The sequence below is a fragment of the Neolamprologus brichardi genome, chromosome 9, assembly GCF_056152115.1.
Source record: "Neolamprologus brichardi isolate AB-2024 chromosome 9, ASM5615211v1, whole genome shotgun sequence".
In the NCBI taxonomy this organism is placed as follows: domain Eukaryota; kingdom Metazoa; phylum Chordata; class Actinopteri; order Cichliformes; family Cichlidae; genus Neolamprologus; species Neolamprologus brichardi.
Window position 1 is genome coordinate 6,182,392 of NC_142112.1, and position 22,686 is coordinate 6,205,077.

The 22,686-nt window shown below is 39.8% G+C and overlaps 1 protein-coding gene across 1 annotated transcript in view; it reads right to left on the reverse strand.

The window, feature by feature from the left end:
- cubn (cubilin (intrinsic factor-cobalamin receptor)) overlaps positions 1-22,686 on the reverse strand; it is an 84,422-nt gene that overhangs the window by 33,588 nt on the left and 28,148 nt on the right. The window contains exons 22-42 of the mRNA XM_087845859.1: positions 22,537-22,667; positions 20,817-21,006; positions 20,548-20,708; positions 18,767-18,948; positions 17,596-17,752; positions 16,674-16,864; positions 14,783-14,942; positions 13,381-13,562; positions 12,222-12,390; positions 11,745-11,926; positions 10,187-10,340; positions 9,834-9,950; positions 9,606-9,719; positions 8,956-9,084; positions 8,720-8,852; positions 6,594-6,799; positions 6,085-6,266; positions 4,411-4,603; positions 3,179-3,376; positions 1,636-1,782; positions 757-947 (exon numbers count right to left, since the gene is read on the reverse strand). Coding sequence (XP_087701985.1) covers positions 757-947; positions 1,636-1,782; positions 3,179-3,376; positions 4,411-4,603; positions 6,085-6,266; positions 6,594-6,799; positions 8,720-8,852; positions 8,956-9,084; positions 9,606-9,719; positions 9,834-9,950; positions 10,187-10,340; positions 11,745-11,926; positions 12,222-12,390; positions 13,381-13,562; positions 14,783-14,942; positions 16,674-16,864; positions 17,596-17,752; positions 18,767-18,948; positions 20,548-20,708; positions 20,817-21,006; positions 22,537-22,667 — 3,469 coding nt within the window. The remainder of the gene's footprint in view (positions 1-756; positions 948-1,635; positions 1,783-3,178; positions 3,377-4,410; positions 4,604-6,084; positions 6,267-6,593; positions 6,800-8,719; positions 8,853-8,955; positions 9,085-9,605; positions 9,720-9,833; positions 9,951-10,186; positions 10,341-11,744; positions 11,927-12,221; positions 12,391-13,380; positions 13,563-14,782; positions 14,943-16,673; positions 16,865-17,595; positions 17,753-18,766; positions 18,949-20,547; positions 20,709-20,816; positions 21,007-22,536; positions 22,668-22,686) is intronic.

The following is a 22,686-nucleotide window of genomic DNA, read 5'->3' on the forward strand; positions in this document are numbered from 1 at the left end:
CAAACTGAGAATAGTTTGGAAGGATATAAATTTCCTCTTAACATGATTTATCTGATTTATCTAGATTAGAGAATTAGTAACATCAATACCTTGGAACATAGCCACCATGTCTTGGGGGAACACATGGCTTTTCTCATGATGACATATGACGTTTTGCCCTATCGGGTAACTTTGATATACTTACTTGTCTGATGTTCAAAAACATGCTTCATCAAATATGAACTAAGTGGGAAAATTTTCCAACAAATAAAATTTTCCTTCAACTTTCTTGGGGTTTTATGTGACTCTAAGAACGTGTTGAGATGCTCACTTTAATAATTTACTTCAATTTACATTTGTTTCTTCTATGCTTTTGTTTCACATTTTTGCACATTGCATTGTTAGAATTGTTTTCTGCAAAAAGAAAAAAGCAAACTTGTCAAATATAGCTAAGCCTGTTGCTTGTTTCACTTGACATCATCATGGTGGGACTTAAGTGGACAGTACATTTGACCAAACTATTCCCTGCACACTGTCCAGACTGGACTGAGACTGGATCAAACTGGATCGAGCTGAACAACACAGTGAATTTCATTGATTTCTAGCACCAGTAAATGTTAATTCTTTAACAGCTTAAAACAGCTGTTAATTGCCAGTAATTACTTCAGTCTATGTGCATCCACAGGGTCAAACATCTATTTTCTTACTTGTAGCAATGTGGATTTTTTTTTTTTTTCAAATTTTTATTTTTGCAGCTTTTGCTATCCATATGTTTACCTCCAGGTAATCGCCTGTACTGCATCCAGTTCCAAAGCCTTGGATCTGAAAGGGGGTTTGGAAGGTGACAGAAATTCTAAAGCCAGGTGTCACCATCACGTGCCAGCTGCAATTCAAACCTGGCCGGTAATTCTGTGGGTAATTGGGAGTGCTCATTACACCTCTGTCAACATGCAGGAGTCCACCACAACCTATGAAAAGAAAAGGTATCACATATAATTCCTCTTACTAGTATAATTATTGTTGTAGAGTAGTGGCAGTTAATACATTGATCATGAAAAATGACCTGAAAGGAAGTGTTTCTGCCCACAACACCACAACGTATCACAGAACATTACATGGATGTTAAATCTGGATTACCAAAAACAATTCTCAAGTTAAGGGAGTTAGCAATAATTATTATATAGTATAATTATAATGTCTTATGTTCAACAAGTGTGGATTTGTTTCTCATTTTTATGGCTTATATGAACTTTGGGGGTCCATCAAAAACATGTATAGAAAAGACTCGAAGGTTACAGTAGTTTGACGTAAAAGTGTGACCAAAAATAAATGGGAGCCCATCTGTTTTAATGGGTTCACATGGACATACAGGAGGGAATGCTTCAAGCAGTTATGGTAGGTTCGCACAATGAAAGCTTGTTACAACTTACTTTATGTTGAAAGTAAATGACCTCTTTCTTCTGTCATAGCTGAGAACTGTGATTCTCATCGAGTTTGAAAACACCCTGTGGTTTCCGTTCTTAAAAAAAGCACTACCACCCAATTATGTCCTTTTAAGACTGAAGTGTGTAGTATTTCAGCATTTTGGTGTTTAGTTTGGTTTTGATCTTATGGTTATATGTTGTGTAGTTTAGTAATTAACTGCTAATGTATCACCTTTTGAGTAGGAGGCATTAAAGCCTTGGCCACTGATGATGCCGTCTGAAGAGAAATGGATGTACATGGAGTCTCCTGTTGAGTGAAGAGATCCTGGATGATCCCGACCACATACATTGGCCAGCACAGGGGACTGACTGGTTGCGCCTGGGAGTAACCAAAACAAAAGACATTCTAAGCTGTCCAGAAGGCCAAACAAACCAAGACAGTCAGGTGGACATATAAATGCTCTCTACAAGTCCAGAGCACTGACTTTAGGGTCTTTCCTGTTATCTGGTTTAAATAAGCATCTGCAGAAAATAATTTTTACTACTTTACATAAAAGAAAACATTGCCATGCAAATACTTTTGCATGGCAGTATTTAGAAAATAAAAATATTTCTGTGCCAATCATGTTTATAGTTGCACTAAATTGCACAATCAAGGTAATCCACGAGCCATCTTCACTTCAGCAATCAATGACATGTCCAGAGAAGTTCTAGCACTTCATGAAACAAGCATCTCAAGTTGGATGTTGCAACGACATCATACATTTCACAATGATCATTCCTTAAGGCAAAGAATTCTCAATTAGAAAGCTGTTGTTTTGATATATAGAATCCACACATAAATAATGATGGGAGAATTATCAAGAGATCTATAACAATACTGCACAGCATGTTATTAGATGCTGTTATTTGCCACAAATGAAACAAAATGAATAATATATATCATAATATAACATATCAACAGTAAAGCATCACTTGCTGAAATTTTCATAAATGCATTTTTGTGCTCTAATATTTTTTGTTTTTAAACACTTTAAGTCATTTATACATAATTTAGCCTAAAGCATAAGACAAGTTGTGGAATTTAAGCTCAAAACAAAACCTGTCAGTTTTCCTCTTACTAGAATATTAAGTCTGAGGCTGTGGTCTGCCTCTAAACCAGCGGTCCCCAACCCCCGGGCCTCGGACCGGTACCGGTCCGTGAGTTGTTTGGTACCGGGCCGCGAGAGTTGAGGCTCAGGTGTGAAATGTATAGTTTTCAGGGTTTTTATTGGTTTTCAGCGTTATTTTGTTATCGTTTTTATCGTTAACTCGGTTTTCCTGGGTCTTTTCACGTGTGTTATGAATAAATCTTCTTTTTTTCGGTACCGGTACTAGTTTTATTTTGTTGTATTTATCGGCGACACCTTAAAGGCCGGTCCATGAAAATGTTGTCGGGCATAAACCGGTCCGTGGCGCAAAAAAGGTTGGAGACCTCTGCTCTAAACAAGAACATGAATTTTTCAACAATTCATTTTGGGAAAGAAAGGCAGGTGCCATCACAAGTTTTGGATATGTTACTATCAGACACCAAATCTTTCTATAAAAGTCAACTTGATGGTGTTAGATTATGTTGTTTTTGGGGTGGGGGAATGTCACATTGAATTTCAAAGAAAACTGTTTTTAATATCTTTAAAAGCAGGGAAAACACAAATGGTCATTTCATCAGTTGAAATTGAATGACCTTAAAAATCCATCAGCACTATTATTCCTTAATGTTGGCTTTAATTACTTACCATCTCTGACAACAACGCTATCAAAGTAGCAGGTATGGCTGTCCTCTATGTCTAAAGACAAGATAGTAAGCTCTACAGTTGAGTCTGGAGAACGTATTAACCAGGTACACTCCTGATCAGGAGGGTAGTTTTCTGGCCAGCCAGGAGAATAGAGGAAGCCAGGAGTCTCTCCTGTCATTAGCATTCCACCGCATGCACCTGGCACACATACAGAAAAACAACAAGATGAAGGTTGTATTTAACATTTCGGAAACACAGTGAGTCAGAGACCTGGGTATGATTTTGGACAGTAACTTCAGTTTTGAAAATCATATTAATAAGGTCACTATGACTGCTTTCTATCACTAAAAAAATACATTTCCTCAACTGACTAAGAGTCTGATAGCAGCAGTCCGGGTCCTTACATGTACACAGAAATGTGAACCCAATACTGAAGTCACTACATTTGGAAAGAAAAGCATCTGGACTTCTTTAAGTTGCTTGAAGACGTTTCACCTCTCATCTGAGAAGCTTCTTCAGTTCAAATGGTGGAGGGTCCCAGATTTAAACCCTGTGGGAGTGTCCCACAGAAAAAAAGCAAACTTGTCAAAAATAACATTAAAGCATCTGGGAAGGGATCTATAATCTAGTTTTGAGATCCCTTCCAGACGCCTTAAAGCCCACTCACACCCTGGGCCATTTCACCTCAGGAAATCACATGATAGGGTGGGGTGAGGTTTCACAATGAGCTCGCCTGAAACCTTGGCTGATTGTGCCCTACACCCATCTTCACACCTTGGCTGGTGTGATTAGGTAGAGGATCATTAGGGGGTCCATTGTCCCTCTTGAGGGGACACTCCCACAGGGCTTAAATCTGGCACTCTCCACCATATGACCCTAGAAGAAGCTTCTCGGACTTCAAACAACTTAAGGAGTCCAGACGCTTTTCTTTCCAAGCTCCTTAGACTAGGATGACCTGGATGACTGAGAACCTTCACAGACAAGTCACTACATTGCCTTTCAGTTCAATAATTAAGCACAAATAAATAAACAACTAAAAAATGCTATATAAATAAAAATGCCATTGGCATTCTCTCTATTTAATTTGTTTGTCTAGTGTGTTTCCCTGCAGTATTCTCAGATATTCTACATCAGCCACAGTAAAGGTTTTTGTTTCCTCCCAGCTATGAGTCTGCACATGGGTCATGCATGGGTTTATGTAACAGGGCTGCTGAGAAACTGCTGTTTCTCACCTGGTGTGATAGTGGGTGGTGGTCCAGAGTTCTGAATAGCAGTCCATTCCAAAAGGAAACCTTTTCCTCCCACCACTGAATCTGACTTGAACTGCACAGTGACAGTGCTTCCCAAACTTCTTACAGGAGGGGGCGGACTCAAACCACAGAATGTCCCAATAGGGTAGTAATGAATACTGGGACCATCAAATACCTGCAGAGACACAAGGATTGAGAATAGAAGCTGTGGAGAGGCGTGGTCGGTGGTGCCGTGGGGACTCACCTGCACGGCATCCAAAATCACACTCGCCATGTTAAAAACGGGGAAGCGGGATTGTTTGGTATTGTGGTGTGTTGCATGTGCAGCTGGCGGCTTGTGTGCTGCAGCCGCGGTAAATAAAATGGCGCAAAAAAACACTCTCTGGACCCTCCGTGTCTCAGAAGCCATTAGGCAACGCCGTAAACAGACAGCCTTTTGGGCAACCATCCTAGGCCACAATAGTTTACAATAGCTTTGCTCTGTCTCAGATGTTGCACACTACTGAGTGTCACAGCAAATATAAAAACCATTACATTCATTGATCTGTAGATCACACAGAATTATATTTTGTCTTTCAAAATTGGGGTTAGGAGATTGCAACAGGACATGCAAAAGGAGGTCTAAGGAGGAGAATACTTAAATTAAGCGCAAACTGATTAATCCACTCGTGTCATTTCATTTGGAATGTCAGATGCAGATTTGATAAAAATGTATAAATTAAGCAGCTTTTCGACATGTTGTGGCTTCTGCTGCAGGAATTTTACGTCCTGCACAACGGGGTTCAAAGAAGGGAAGTCAGTCGATCTATCCTGAAAACTTAGTTTTTGTGGTTTTTACTCTGATTAAAGCATTTACTTTAATAAACTTTAAAAACATTAAATAACTAAATATTAAATTAAATAAAGTGTTATAATTTCAGGACCATGAAGATGGGCACAGACCTTCGATAGCACACACATGGTTGTCCATTATCTCATCAGGTGCGCTTTAACACATGACTATTGTTAGTGGTGCCTACACAACTTCAGCTGCTGCACTATGACAATACGTGAGGTATAGATCTCTCTCTCACACACACACACACACACACACACACACACACACACACACACACACACACACACACACACACACACACACACACACACACACACACACACACACACACACACACACACACACACACACACACACACACACAACTCTCCCACAAATTCTGAGTTGTTATTGATGGCGCTCTCAGGCTTAAGGGGCGATCACGGCTCATGAGTTGGGAGTTCGCCTTGTAATCGGAAGGTTGCCGGTTCGAGCCCCGGCTTGGACAGTCTCGGTCGTTGAGTCCTTGGGCGAGACACTTCACCCGTTGCCTACTGGTGATGGTCAGAGGGCCCTGTGGCGCCAGTGTCCGGCAGCCTCGCCTCTGTCAGTGCGCCCCAGGGTGGCTGTGGCTACAATGTAGCTGCCATCACCAGTGTGTGAATGGGTGGAAAAGCGCTATACAAATACAGGCCATTTACCATTGAGCCATAATTAATAAAAGTATGTAATTTAAAAAAAAAATTTAAAACGACACAATGTATTTCCAGACACTTGGCACAATATTATAAAAATGTGACTGATATTGTTTGTAGATTGCAGTCTCTTCACAATCTTACTTTCAGGTGGTCATAGTAGCAGTCATAAAGATCCTCGATGTCCATGTCCAAGAAGCGGATCTGGATGTAGCTGTCTCCATCTACAGTTATAGTCCAGTGGTAGTCAGCGTTATTGGGGTATGTCCTGGGATACAGTGGGGATGCTATCTGACCAGATTCCCCAGTCACATCAACACCGTACACTGTGGAGCAGTGACACAGAAAAAAGAAACATTTCTCATTAGATCCTTTTTTATTGGTTACACAGAACATAACTCAGTGTAAACAGCTGGCTGAGCTGACACTGACTTTCTTTGATGCACAACACACCTTACCTACACTGAGGTAATGACTATATCTCAAATATCTTATTAAAAATAATATGCTGGTTTTATTCTTTTCGTGACATATTTAGGATCACAGACCAGTAATCCATCCCTAGTACTGACCTCAGGAGAAAAATCTGAGAACCTGAGAAAAATGACGATATAGACGATGGCTGGTTAATTCTCTCATACACAGACACTCACAGTGTGAGAAGACGGCTCTGAATCCTGCTCCGCTAACTGAAGCGTCTGACACGAACTTGACCCACATGATATGAGCAATGACAGAGGTGTAGTTGGAAGGAAGCGAGTTTCCACAGAAGCGATCGACTAGAGGCCCAGTGGCGTTGCCTTCTCTGATTTCCAGGTAGTCATTTTGACAATCAGAGTCTCCTTGGAGCTGAAATGTACTAAAACAAAACACAATAAGATTGTTTGTCATATTTACTAATATAGGTTCCTGTGTGTGTAGAAAAGTCATAAATTAACAGTGGTACAAGAGTGAATTATCTAACTTTAGTTCATGTAACAGACACCTAAGAAGAGGTGTAGTGCTCTTTGTTTAAGTAGCAGAGTGTATCCGTTGTCATTTGTTTCTAAGGCTGTTTTAACACAGTGGGAAGTTTAAATTATTCTGCTGAATCATACATATAACATCACCATCCTTAAGGCCAAGCATTGTGGAAATGGAGATGCATTCTCTGAAGGTGGTTACAGATAGCCAGATGTTGTCTAATATAAGGACATTGCTGGACAATACCTCCCACCCACTCCATAATGTGCTGGGCCATCAGAGTGAGAGACGGAGATTACCCAAATGCACCACTGAACCACACAGAGAATGGCTGTGACTATCTCTTTACAATTTCCCTATCTTAAAGGATACACTGCATTTTGTTGTACACCCTTATCTGCACATCCTCTCAGAGAACATAACTGTCAGTATGATAAGAAGGGCGCCTCAATTTCAGATTTCTTTTATATTTCAGTTTTGTGTAATATATCAGGATATTTATACATTAGAGCTGTTTATATTAATAAAGGTATTTTGTAATAGTTTGTAACAGATTGTATTACTTAATCAGCTCTCCACCTGAGTCTCAATCCTCAGGACCTCACACGGTTAAGCTTTTTCTAACAGACAAGTTTAACCCCATAAGATCCTGATTCTTCTAACTTCCTCATTTATCTTAAGTGCCACAGTGTTTTCAGAGAGACACTTTTGTAAAGCCTTCTTATTATTTTTGTTAGGACATAAATGGTTGGGTGTGTTAATTTTTGAGACACTAATTTGTGCTCCAGGTGGTTCTTAAATAAATATGTTCTAACTACTATCTAAAATTTTATAGTCAAACCTTTCATGGTATATGATAAGGTCTTTATACATTGCTTTTCTACTCTACTGGAAGATGTTATACAACATTCATCCATTCATACAAACACCTTTTTCTATACCTAATGACTCTATTATAATTCAGCTGAAAAACTATGTAGTAACTTACAACATAACCATAAGTCCGTAAGCCAGAAGTATAAATCAGGCATAAGTGCTTCCTATCTTACATTCACACACATTTATACTCATTAACACATCAGAGAGCAACTTGGTATTCCTCCTTACTCATGCAGACTAGAGAAGCCAGAGATTGAACCACCAACCCTCTGATTAGTAGATGATCCCCTAAAGCCACTCCCACTGATAGCCAGTCAACTAGTAATGCCTGTCTGTGGAATAGTGCTGATAGGAACTTATTTACAAGCTAACTCTGATAGGTCTGTGAAGGTTCTCAGTCATCCAGGTCATCGTAGTCAAAGGAGCTTGCAAAGAAAAGCGTCTGGACTTCTTTAAGTTGCTTGAAGACGTTTCACCTCTCATCCGAGAGGCTTCTTCAGTTCTAAGGTCAAATGGTGGAGAGTCCCAGATTTAAACCTGGTGGGAGTTTCCCCCCACAGAGGGACAAAAGGACCCCCTGATGATCCTCTAATCGCCTGAGCCAAGGTGTGAAACTGGGTGTGGGTCCCAATCAGCCAGAGTTTCAGGTGAGCTCATTGTGAAACCTGGCCCCACCTTATCATGTGATTTCCTGAGGTCAGATGGCCCAGGATGTGAGTGGGCGTTAAGGCGTCTGGGGAGGGAACTCAAAACTGGATTATAGATGGCAGAGAGTTGGTGTCGTAAACCACCGCCTCTGTTCAAAGATGGTCGCTCACAGTGGACATAGATGGCTTCAAGCAACTTAAAGAAGTCCAGACGCTTTTCTTTGCAAGCTTCTTTGACTAACTCTGATAGATTCTTCCAAAGTGAAATAATCATGCTTAAATTGACTAACATAAACGAGAGCTGGATGCGGTTTCCTGGTGAACTGCGGATGGTCCACACACACTCCACATTAGGTGGATAAGCATCTGGATAGTTAGGACTGTTAAATGCACCAGTCTCCATCACAAGATCTCCTCCACAACCTGAGTAAAGAAAATAAAAAGAAAAAACTTGGATATCTTGTCCGTAAGAGTGTGTATGCATGATAGTAACGTGATTTTTAATTGGTTTTGATCATTTACTTACTAGAAGTGGAGCCCGAGTAGGTAGCTCTGAAACCCTTTCTGGAGTAGGAGTGGTCAGAGATGAATTTGACTACCAAAGAGTTGCTGAAGGATGTCACTGGGTGAGGTATTTCAGATCCACAGTAGCGCCCTAACAAAAGACAACATTAAGTTGTAATTTTAACATAAAGTTAATTTCAAAAATGCTAATTCTTTTTCACTTGGCTATCATTAATAAGAACACATCCATAAAACCTGTGCTTATGTGGTATTATTTTGGTTGGTAGACTATTCGCTCCCTTATTGGGTCTGCTCATTTTTCTACTGCTCATTTGCACTGCTCCTGGTAGAATGCCATTCATTGTTGAAATGAAATAAAGATTGTATTTGAGCCAGTGAAATTAAATGCAACATATTACATTACAAGAACATGACAAGATTGGAGTGACAAACCAGGCGTATAAGGCATTGTCACAGAACGACACCAACCTTATGTGGAAACTGGGCTGATAAAAAGGCACTGTGGTATGATACTCAACAGGATATTGTTTTCAGGATTCAGCACATCTCTTCTCTTATGATTACAAAGGTTAGGCTTAGGCAAGCACCACCCTTCTAAATCTAACTCTTACCAAAAACAGACAAGCAAAGACACATATAGTGAATATTTACCTATAGTAGGTGAATCGTAATTGTCTCCGTCCAAGATCTCCAAGAAATCGTGAGAACAATTGGCTAAGATCATCTCTAAGTCAAAGTCAGTGAATGAAAGGGTGACGTGGTTTACTGGGCACAGAAAGACAAGTTAGTGGTTATTGGAACAGTTTGCATCTCAAGTTTTTCTATATGAAATATATAAAAGAATGAATTTTCTAGTCCTCTTTAACTAAAGCAACTCACATGGTTCCTGTGCTCTAATGATCCAACTACAGTTCTGATTAGGTGGGTATTGTGCTGGATACCTTGGTGATGCAATGGCCCCACCATTATCATCTGTTACAATCGTTGCACCACAAGCTGTTGAAAACAAAAGTACATTGTCACCTGCACTCTGGCTTTGGCAACCAGAACACGGAGATCAAGCTGTTTGCAGCAGACAGGTTTTAGTCCAGCAGCTAAAAAGGAGGAAAACTGAACTGAAAACTGAAGCAGTCTTCTCTGATGTAGCAGGGACAGAGGCATGAGTGGACAAACCCATTACAGCAGACAAATTATATCAGTGTTCAAGTGCAAAGAGGTTAAAGAAGACTGACCCTCAGAGAAGCGAGCGCTGAACCCACGGTGGTTGCCACTGGAGTCTGACCTAAAGCGAACATAAATTGTGTTCTGGGTGGAAGTGAAGGGAGGAACACTGGAACCACACACACGACCCAGCAGAGGAGAAGATGAGGTTGGACCATCATGGATCTACCAATGGACAAGCATATGTTTTCAGTGAAACTGTGGTTGTGTTGGCACATAATAAATGAACAAACAAATCACTTTTCATGCATCTATTTTCATAAATTTTGAGTTGAGTGGGGTGCACATTAGTTCTTAGGTGACAGCTTAGTCAAACTACGCCATGATGCAAAATACACATATCTCATTAAAAAAAAAAGACTATTGATGGGTTTATGATTAATTGATACAAAAACTTCTTTTTTAACTGTATTTGCTTGCATACTCTGAGAAATCCTGTAGAAGTCCTGCAAAAATATACTAAGTATACTGATATATATGGGGTGAAGTTGGCTGTAGCTCAGGTGGTGGAGCAACTCACCTACTAACTGGACGCTTGGTGTTTCAGCCCCAGTCTACATGCTAAATATCCTTGGGCAAGATACTAACCCCGTGCTGCTCTCTGATGCATCCATCAGAGTATGAATGTGCATAAATGTTAGATAGGAAGCTCTTAGAAACAGTGTAGAAAAAACTGCTTGTGGAAGTGGAATTCAACCTTAAGAGATAAAAAAAATCCCCACAGGGCAAGTGGGGATTTTTTTTTATACATATCTCTTGTCTCCCTCCCTCAGAGCTAACTAAGGTGTGTAATTTGCTATTGATAAGCTGGATTTTGTATTACTTTACTTGTTGACTCGGACTTGTTTTTTTTGTCTTACATGTATGCATGTTACATGTGATTTTCCATCCATCCATCCATTCGCTTATCCTTTTCAGGGTTGCGGGGGGCGCTGGAGCCTATCCCAGCTGTCATAGGGCGAGAGGCGGGGTACACCCTGGACAGGTTGCCAGTCTGTCACAGGGCCAACACACAGAGACAGACAACCATTCACACTCACATTCACACCTAGTGACAATTTGGATTATCCAATTAACCTATCCCCACAAGCTGCATGTCTTTGGACGGTGGGAGGACGCCAGAGTACCCGGAGGGAACCCACGCAAACACGGGGAGAACATGCAAACTCCACACAGAAAGACCCCGGCCTGATGTTGGAATTGAACTCAGGACCTTCTTGCTGTGCAGCAACAGTGCTAACCACCGTGCCACCGTGCTGCCCTACATGTGATTTTATAATTTGTTATTCTATAATGGTTATAGATATATAAAATAAAAAATAAAAGTTACATTAAAAAAATTCAGAAACAGCCTAATTGTCTTGAGTCACACCGAATGGAAGTGTATTGATTAATAAATCAGGCACAAGAATGAAAAGTTCACTGTGGACTTTCTTAGTTTGCTGGCTTTTCAAGCAGTGATAGTGCTTTTGCCTGTCTTCGCCTTGTCAGCCTTAGATACAGCACACAGCAACAACCAAAGACAGCTGCTTTAATATTGCACCAACCAGTTGCTATTCAGTCACTTACAGCCACATAGTCAAAGTTACAGCTGCTGTGATATTCAATGTCCAGGTCTGTAAAGTTCAGAAAGACACGGTGGTTGGGATCCACGCTGATGACCCAGGAACAATCCACATTGTTTGGATAGCTGTTGGGATACAAAGGAGAATGGATTTCCCCTGAAGGTGCTGTGACTGGGCCTCCACAGCCTGCAAGAAGAAAGAGGGTTTATTAAAACCTACAGAGTACTGTATATATACATAAACTCTTAAGGCTTTGTAATTTAAAATGGCAGAAAGATAACAGGTGGTGAATTGTCAGCAGTCAAAAACTATTGCAGTAGTAACAACTTCAATCCAGTTGAGACTACAACAGCTACATTTCTGTAAAATATTGCACCCAGCTACAAAGTCTATAATCAAACTGCAAAACCCAAAGCTCTGATGCTGCATCCAGAAGAAGCATGCAGAGCTGTAAAAGCTGTATTTAATGATGCCTACCCACCTCCCTGGACTTCAGCCCAGCTTGCATTGAATCCTCGACCACTGACATAGGCATCAGATTTGAAGCGCACAGTGAGAAGGTTGCCAGTGCTGGAGACATGCATTGGGGTGGATGTAGTGGTGCATAGCTTAGCCAGCTGTGGGGCTGACAAGTCTGGCCCTCCATAAACCTGAGGAGAAATGACATCAATTCAATAAGTAATCAAATGAAAAAGAAATCAAGTCAACAATCAGGTCAATTTATTGCCTTCTGCCATGAACCCCAACCAATCACAATAGTTTCAGTCAGGGGCGTAATTTCCAGGGGGTTAGGGGGCTTATGACTCCCCCAATAATCAGATCCAACCAATATAACCCCCCCAATAAAATTATGAATTATCTTGCATAAATAGGCTATTGATTTTCTTTACTAGCTTCAGGTATTACCAGCAAAATAGTTGCATGTTTAATCATCTAAGAATTTATCCAGATTTATTTATTTAGACAGAGATCTTGACATATTGCAATATCGCAATTATTGCGTGATAATCCATAATCGATTTTTAAATAGAAATTTATTTTGCCAGAAACGCCAGAATCTCAGCTTAAAGCTCACAAAACTATTTCAACTGCCACCAAACAGCTAAAACAGGTAAACAGATTTGGCACAACGATGTAAACACAAAGTGCAAACCTCGGGTCGAGTACATGCTGTCGGGTGCTGGAAGCCGAAATCTCAAATATTAATCACTCTCTGACCAAAATTCACTGAACCAGCAGCAGAAGAAGATCAAAACTACACTTCACGTTTGAACAACATGAATTTCCTCTGACTTTGGCTGTTTTCCTTCCACTACGATAAAATCGCACTTCCTGCACAGCTCTCTCTCTCTCTCCCAGTGAACTGAGAGAACAGTTTCCCATCATCTGTTTTCTGCATTATTCGCTTGCTTATTACGCACCAGTCTACTGTTGTGTACGGTGCTGTCGGCCACTGTTTTTGTGGGGGTTTTTGTCATTCAGTGCTACATAAGTAAAACTCAATTTTAACAAAACTGATATTTAATTCAACTGAACTGAATTAAGATTATATGAGTTTTGTCATGAATTCAGCTTTTGGTATGTTTATGAACTGACTCCTACTAAGCCAACATCTTTAGAGAAAAACGTCTGTGTCTTACCTCCAGCACATCATAGTTGCAGTCTTGGTGGTACTCAACATCAAATTCATGGATGGTGATAGTTATACTGCTGCCAGCTGATGTGGTGATATACCATATACATTCTCTGTTATCTGGATATCTGTTAGGGTAGCCTGGGCTGCTGAAGGAGCCACTGGGACCAAAGAGATCCCCACCACAACCTGCAGGGACAAAGAAATCACTAAATTATGCATCAAATGAGTATTATTTTGTTTCAGTAATTATTTAGACTAAACAACATTTTTAATAAAGAGATTTTCACAGCACTTTTGTCAGCAAGGTGAAGAGAAAGCATGAGAAAAAATGCAATAAAGCACGCATTAACTCTTATTAAAACCAGAGATAAAAACCAACAGCCAGCTGACAAGTGTAGCATAAACTTAAAACTGCCTTTATAGTATACCATCAAAGAAAAAACTACCTCCACTACCTGCAAAAGTCACACCTTCTCTTTATATGTGTGACAATCTGAAGAGACAAAGGAGATGTAGTCCTCAAATTTTTTAATTCTCACTCGCTTTTGCAACTTTGTACTTTTGTGTTACTCACAGCAACAACTCTAACTCATTGTTAGTCCATTTAAAAAACTCGATGCTTTTCCTCGACATTTTGCCGCGACGATTCAAAGAGCCGGAAAGTAAATAAGCGGCAGACAGAAATGAGGCAGGTCGAATCGTCTTGCGTTTCATGCATGCGCAGTACTGGAACGTAAGCGTTTTCGGCTGTTTCAATGTGGACGCACAACTCTGTGAAAACAACTGAAAACGATAGTGTGGACGCGAAGTGTTTTCAGACGCCGTTTTCAAATCTACCCGGGCTAGTGTGGACGTAGCCTCAGTGTGTGGATGCACCTCGGTATATGAGATGCAGTATTTCTGTTATTAGTCAGTGTTTAGTTACAATGGTCAGTTGTGCTGGAGAGTGTGCAGAGTGGTTGATTTACTGGTTGACATTCCTGCTCTCACTTACGGCCATGATCTCTGGATAGTGAAGGAAAAAATAAATTGGGAAAACTGATAGATGAGATGAGGATGTCAGAGATCTTCCTTATTGATAAGGTGATAAGTTTGATCGGGAAGGACTCAGTGAAGAGTGAAAACTCCTCCGCATGTGGTGGTTTGGCCAACACACCAGAATGCCTTCTTGATGGCTTCAAGGTGAGGTGTGTTGACCTAGGAGGAGACCCCAGAGCAGATCCAGAACACGCTAGAGAGATTAGATCTCTGTGCTAAGTTAGTAGCACGTATTTAAAAATACAAAAATTAAATTTCATTTATTTATATTAATGTTTTAAAAACTATTTTAAATACTATAGTACACAGTATGTTTGTAAGGGTTCTCTTGATCTGGTCTGTAACAATCAAATATGTTTCCCTCTTACCATTTTGGTACCACATCATCTGGAAGCCTGATGTCGAAACAGTTGAATCAGTTCTGAACACAATGTTGAGGGCTGAGCTTGTAGTGCTGCCGGCCGGGGGAGGAGTGTATCCACAGAATGTGCCAATCAGAGGCGCTTCTTGGTTAGGCCCATCATAGAGCTAGGGATATACAGGGAAAGCAGAACGTATGCACTGAAAATGGGCAGAAATGCCATGGTAATTTGGGGCTTGCTACGATTTCTTTGAACTGTTCTTTTTCCAGTGTGGAATGATTGCACAGCATACATAATTAACTATGTTAAAAAAATGTTTGGCCGTTCTAGTGTATAGCGCAGTGGTCTGTGACCACAGTAAAGCACTGGCACCCCTTCCACTTGGCATCGCCGCCTTTCCAGGGCAGAGCCGAACACTTCTCAGTGGCAGAATTCTTAAGTTCTGCCTACTCTATTCACAATATCACTACAATTCTCCAGTACTTCCTCTTTTCCAAACTCATGGTCCCAGGCCTACATCACTGGCATCGGTGATGACCCCGGATGAATGAGGAGACCAGACAGGTCTTGAAAAGAAGTCTGACATACATTCAGTGGTTCAGACAGTTGTGGAAAATTGGGAACAATCTGGTAGTATGAGCCAGCCATGCAAGGAAACCTTTGATCTCCTTTGATGTTAATTGGAAATGACACGATGTCACCAAGGAATCTGAAATATGTTCTGAAAAGGTTGGAGTTTTTCATATTGACAGTCAGCTTGGCCTCCTGGAGCTTTTGGAATAGTGTGGGGATGCCCTCATGGTACTGTTCCCATGATGATGAATAGATGATTACGCCATCCAGAGGTTATCTCCATCAGTTACTGGATGGTTACTGGTGCATAGACTGAAGGCTATGACCTTGATTTGATATAATCCTGCAGGAAAGGTTAAAAACAGTCTTATCTTATCTATTCTCCATCTGGCACTGCCAGTATCTATTGTCCATGTCAATAGTGGAGAAGACTATCAAGGCAGCCAGCGAGTCTGGTATTTCCTAAATGGTGGTCAAAGGGTGAGCATCTGTCTACATGACCACACACTGCTTTATGTAATTAACACAGAAACAGGGCTTCCTACTTTAGAGATGGTGATGCCCAAGCAGGTGAGAATAATTCAATGATGTTTGCCGCTGACATTTAGCTCGTTCATTATTTTGAGCTTTGCTCAGACGACTCAGTGTTCAATGGGCACTTCACAGGTGACAAAGATTTAAGGAGTTAGCAGATAAAGAGGTGTAGAGAGAATTTGCTCCTTAACATCACAGATTTCCTCAGTCATACTGTGACATGTTTTTACATGTGTGAAATAGCATCTGCCATCGAAGTCATTACACCTCAGATTTCCTTTAGCATCTTGGACAGGTAACATTTAAAAACAGGCAAATTTCCGTTTTCTGGTTGTTATCCTGCTGCTCTCCTTAAACTCATGAACCATGCATGGTTCATGAGTTTAAGGAGAGCAGCAGGATAACAACCAGACTTGTAGGTCTGCTAAAAGTTGCATAATGAGGACGTTTTATCAGTGAAGGAGGGAAAAAAGATAATGTTAAAGTAGCAGTCATTTAAAGCAAATCATTAACTCACAAAATGTTGAAACTTATTTCAGCAGCCAATTTATAGATGTTTATTTTATTGAGATAGTTGCGCATTTTTGTAACTGTTATTTTTAGTTAATGTCACATAATAAAAAAGGGGTCAGTTGTATATACAAGTATTTAAGTTTTTGTAAACAAATTGGATTGAAAAAATACACAAAATCAAATTTTGTTTATTTGCAAACATGCCTGGTGAGAGTTTTGAGTCATTCTTTCTTTTATTTCTTTTCTTTTATAATGTTGCGAGATGTGGATGTGTTACCTTAATGTAATCAAATGCACAAGCAGCAGAGGTGGCCTCTAGCTGGAAGGCTGTAAAGGTGTAGTTGACGGTATTTCCACCGCTGGCTTGGATTGTCCAGCTACACTGGCTGTTGTCCGGATAGTTGTTGGGAAAGTTCAGTGACTCGATCACTCCTCTGTGTTTGCCAGAGATCAAAATACTATTGCATTCTGAAAAAAAGAAATAAGAAGATCACATATGGTATTCCTACTCTGATAAATGGAAATTATTAAAAATAATATGTGCAGGATCATCATTATCATTTGTTAGCCATTTTTACAAGAACAAGAACGTTATGTAATAGCATATATAGTGAACTCAAGTATTTTAGTTATCACTGATGATGACTAATTTTATCTGACCTTGTGGCCTGATGTTTTTATCCAACACTTTTATTTAAATTAGTGCTGTCAGTGTTAATCTAAATAAAATGACGTTGAAGCCATAACCGCATTAACGCAGTAAATCTCCGTTAGCGAGTTAGCGTGGATCGCCCTGTGCGCGGGGCTACATGGCACTAACGCGTAAACAAACTGATGCCGTGTTAATGCAGTTATGGCGTTAACATCATTTTAACGAGATTAACGCTAAATGCACTAATTTATTTAATTAATTTAGCCATTCTTATATTTTGCTTGTTTTACGTTATTGTATTTTTGCACAACTCTGTTGCTTGTGAAGCTCGCACACAAGAATTTCACTCACATGTACTGTACCAGTATACCTGCACATGTGATGTGACAATAAAAGTGATTTGATTTGATTTGATTTGATTGAACTTAAATACAGTTTTGGCCATCTCTGGTAATATCTCATAAATTATCAGAATTGTTCCAAATCTTCGTAATTATTTAAATTCACAAACACAGATAATGTGAAGAAACCAAATACGTTTTCTTACGGGAAGTGTAGGAGGCAATGAAGCCTCCTGCATTGACGCTGCTGTCTGTGCGGAGTTTGACGTAGAGCTCATTGCTGGAAGAGTTGATGGTACTCGGCAGGTCACTGCCACACAGCTTGGCCAGTTGTGGAGCACTGCTGCTGTTGCCATCATGTACCTAACAGAAACAGATAACAGAAACAAAATGAAATGAAGAAGTAAAATGAACTAAAGAAAAACAATTTCAATAATTGAAATTTTTGAAAGCGGTAAAAAAACAAAGTTTTTCAAAATATGTACTATTTTGTCATAATTACACCAACCTAAAATGCTGGCAGCCACCAGTGCTACCCCTCAGCCTCCTAGTAGATACACTCATGGTATCACTTTCCAAATCAATTTTCAGAAACCTTGACCTCTAACCTTTGACCTTGATGTCATTGAGATTCAAACTCATCCAAGATTTTTAGTTGCTACACCTATGGTATCAATTTGAAAATTCTAGTTGACTTCCTTCTTGCAGTTATTTTAGATTCTGAAATGTGCTTTAAAACATCATTACCAGGATAGCTTTCTTCAGACTTGGGAATATCACCAAAATATGACCCTTCCTGACTTGTCATTATGCTGAAAAACTAATTTCTCTCTGGTAAAGTGGATCACTACAGTGCTCCCTTTGTTGGGCTTCCCCATAAAACTACAAATAGGCTGCAGGTTATCCTGGATTCTGTTTCAAGGTTATTAATGAAAACCAATGACAGAGAGCACATCAGTCCCCTCTTAGCAGAGTTATACTGGTTTCTGGTACTCATTAGAATAAAAACACCAAGAATGAACTAAACCTTGACTCCTTTTTCTCTCCTTTTTTCTCCAATCATGAACAATGTGGGCTGATAAAGCCTCTGGGCTGAGTATTGGCTTTCTCCGAGTCCTTTAGATCCCACTGACACCTCCAAACAAGTTGTTTTATACCCTAAACTGAAAAAACCTACTTCAGTCCAGCTTTGTAATGATTTTGTTGTTGTTTTCAAACACCAAGCTGAGTAAGTCTGCTGCGCATCCATGTTTATCTACAGTTATGTACATCCATTAGAAAATGTTTGAATATGCCCCAAAATGAAACGTTCATCTACTTTCATACTTTAGTCTTGCGTAACAATGCAACCATATGACTTAGAGGTAGAATACTCACAGCCACATAATCATAATAACAGTTAGCATTAGATTCCAGATGGAAATCAGAGAAAGAGAGCAGGAGTTTGTTGCCCTGGTTGGTCCTAATGTTCCAGTAGCACTCAGCATTTGGGTGGTAGGGTAGCGGGTAGTTAGGAGAGGAGAATGCTCCAGATGCAGTTGTCAACGTCCCTCCACAGCCTTGGAACAAAGGATAAAATAAAACATGTAGATGAGGAAAAAAAAGACAGAAAGCATTTTTTTTACATTTTACTGTTACAATCAAACTTCAAATGAAAAAGTACTGTTTTCTACATGCTGTAATTGTTGTACAGTAAAGGGTAAACATTTCTTGTTATAATTAAAGGTATGAAATAAAGTCTTATGAAACATACCAACTGGTCAGCTGGCTTACGCCTTAGATAAGAAGATAGAAGTATAGCTAGACAATTCCCTCATAAGCTTCAATCAGCAGGTGGACTGTGGAGAGTTTTCTTTCAGTGTTTCAGGTCCTCTTTACAAAAAACTATATGACCTATATATAGTTTGAGACATTTGTGGATGTTGGGTATCGAAGAATCCATAGGTCCCTCATCCTATTCATGTAACCCTTCAGCCAGGGTTACTTGTGTAGTAGCATTCCAACAATGACCTATTTTCGTCTCTTGCCCACCGATGCCTTCTTGTATCTATCTATCTATCTATCTATCTATATCTATATATATATATATACATCCTTCCTTCTGCTTAGCGTACAGTCTCAGGGTGCTGGACTTGGGGTAAAACCCACCAAGGAGCTTCCTTGTCTTAATGTCAGTGGCTTCTATCTCCTCCTTTGGCCAGCTTATTATCCCAGCCAGATACCTGATCACGAGCAGGGCATAGGTGTTGATAGCCTGGATCTTGTTTATATATATATATATATATATATATATATATATATATATATATATATATATATATATATATATATATATATATATAAAAAACACCTTTCTGATCAATTTGAGCTCTCAAATTACCCAATCACACAACATTCAGTAGTGCTTTTATCTTTACCCGCTTTTACCTCACATTTAAACACACACACACCCTGTTGAATGGACCCGGGAAACGCTGGATTTAGAATCCAGACTTATTCCCCAAGAATAATTCAACACGGATTGGTCCACCAACCTTCAGATTGTTCTTTCACCTGAGCCAAAGCAACCCCAATCTGATTTATCTGTACTTTATTTAATTCATTAGCTACATGTTGTTGTTTTTAATTGAGCCAACACCCCCCCCCCCCCCCCCTCTTAACTGACATTTTGCAATCTAGTACAAATTATATATAATTATATACAAGTTTAGATTGTCTCATCCTTCTCAGGTTGTTAGAAGTAGGTGGTATAGGTCAATATGAAACACTGTGTGCCAAAGCAACACACTGTCCAGAACACAACTTTATGTAGGCATGAAATGGTACATAATAGGACCAGTAATATGCTCTCACCCAGTAGTTGTAATTATAATTTTTAAATTCACTTAGAAATTTGGCCTTGGCCATTTCTCTCCTTCCAGGTGGCTGCTAACCTTTGACATGTGTCACTGAAATAATAGGTAACTTACAGATGCAAAAGTGCAGATGTCCTGGCAAAATGCATGGATTTGGTGGTATTATAATTTTAATTCTATTAGTATTATAGTATATTATGAAAAATAATTATAGCCCATAATGTCAAAGACTTACTTAAAATGAAACTTGATAAAGAAAAGCTGAAATAGTAAAAACTGGTATCACATATATTTGAACCTCACCAGTTTGTGTTCCGTCCCAGTGAGCCATGAATCCGGGACGAGTGACCGAGGTGTCAGATTTGAATCGAACCCACAAACGGTTGCTGTGTGACATCAGAACTGGAGGCCGCTGATTGGCACAGAACTTACCAATCAAGGGAGATGACTCAAAGCCCCCGTCCCTAGTTGAGACAGTGGAAGTTCAACATGTCAGTGATCTGAGTAAAAAGTATTACGGATAAAACCGTACAGCAGTTTTCTTCCAAGTAGGCAGAAATGTTTTGCCTCACCTGATCTCCACAAAATCAAATCTGCAAGAAGGATGGCTCCCCTCCAACTCAAAATCAGTGAAGTTCAGCATAATCTGCATATTGACGTCCACAATTATCTTGAAGATGCAGTCTCTACTGTTGGGGTAATATTGTGGGTAGTTGGGTGAACTGAAAGACCCAGTAGGGGTGGTGAAAGTCTGGCCACAGTCTGTTGAGACAGAAAAGGGGGGAATAATGTTTTTAAAAAATTACAATCTGACTATAATATTATTTTTTGCATGAGACAAATCCCTGCTCACTTTTCTGCAACCTAAAATGTCGTTTTCTTGATTAAATTCTAAAACTGATGTAGTTAATTACATGTTTTCTCTATAACGATGTTTGTGCAGGCAGACTGCATGACTGGGTGTCTGATTTTATACACTGTGACTGAAAACACCATGTCCATATACAGATGAGAAAAAAGTTATTAGTCCCCCGATGAAATTTATGTCAAGTTTTTGAAGTTCTTGTCAAATTTTTCCCTGTTCTTCTTTAATGCAGCACATCATTTTCATAAATTCTTTCTGTCTGCACACAAAAACAGAATTATTTTAGAAAATAAATTACCAGGGTCCAGATTCAAAGTCCACTGAAAAACGGACTTTTATTGAGCCATAGCATAAAGCACTTCTGGGCAATGATGTGGTACAACTCTTTAATGCTTAAAGCTTGTAAAATCATGAGGAGGGGCTGAACTGTCACTTCAAAACATATTTTGCCAAAAAACACAAGAAATTAGTTTAGACAGAAGTTATTTCACAAACCCTCACAAAGCAGGAAGTAGATGTACAAAGTTATCACAGCATTTCAAGTGTCAAGAACAGGAGGGGGAAGTATCATCTGTAAATTAAAGAGCAAGCTTGGCAGAGATAGACAGCAATCAATTTCAAAGACTCCAGAACACTAATGAATGGTTTGGCCAGGTCAGGAATTGTAGTCTCAAATAAAGAAATGACTCTTCACAGGAATGGACTGCAGGGTTGCAGATGAAGAAAAAGTCCAGTTTTAGAGACACCTTGAAGCCAGACTGAAGTATGCTCAGGAAAGTTGGAGAAAGATGCTAGAAGTGTGTTCTTAGATTAGATGACAAACAACTAGCTCTTTGAAGGAAGAAGGGAAGGGTGCTTCCCAAAGACCCCCGTCCCACAGTAAAACACAATGATAGGAGTATTATCAGTGTATCTAGGAATCTCTTCAAGGTGGAAGGAATCGAGAAGAAACAAGGATATGTGACGAAAGAAAACCTCAGGCAGTCACCAGCAGACTGAGCCTGCGTCATCACTTTATCTTGATACATGACAATGGTCCAGAACACACATTGGTTTTCATAACGTACCAACTCCAGAAGACCAAAGTGAATATTATTGACTAGCCTGCAATTGAGTCCCACCTGTGGGATGAACTGAAGACCCAGGTCAATGCCAGAAGCCTATAAAACTGGAGGCCTTGTGAAAAAAGAAAAATAGACTGGGATTGCTCAAGAGATGTGTGTCAAAAGACTTTAGGCACTTATCCAACAAAAATGGTACTATTTGCATTAGGAAGCTAATAATTTTGAACCTGGTAGTTTTTGATTGTGGGGAAATATTTTTTTTCATTTGTGTGCAAAACTTTTAATATGTCAATAAAAACTAGGATGTCTGGAAAAGCTGTGTTAAAAATTCTATGCTCTGTTTTGGGAAAGATAACCATGTACCTGTGGTGGCATTGATGGAGATATAGCTAGCAGAGAATCCTTCTGTGTTTAAACTTGAGTCAGACACAAATAGCAGGGTCAGCTGGTTGTCAGTACTCGTGATGGATGGAGGCACTGAGCGACCACAGTACCTGCACATACAACATGCAA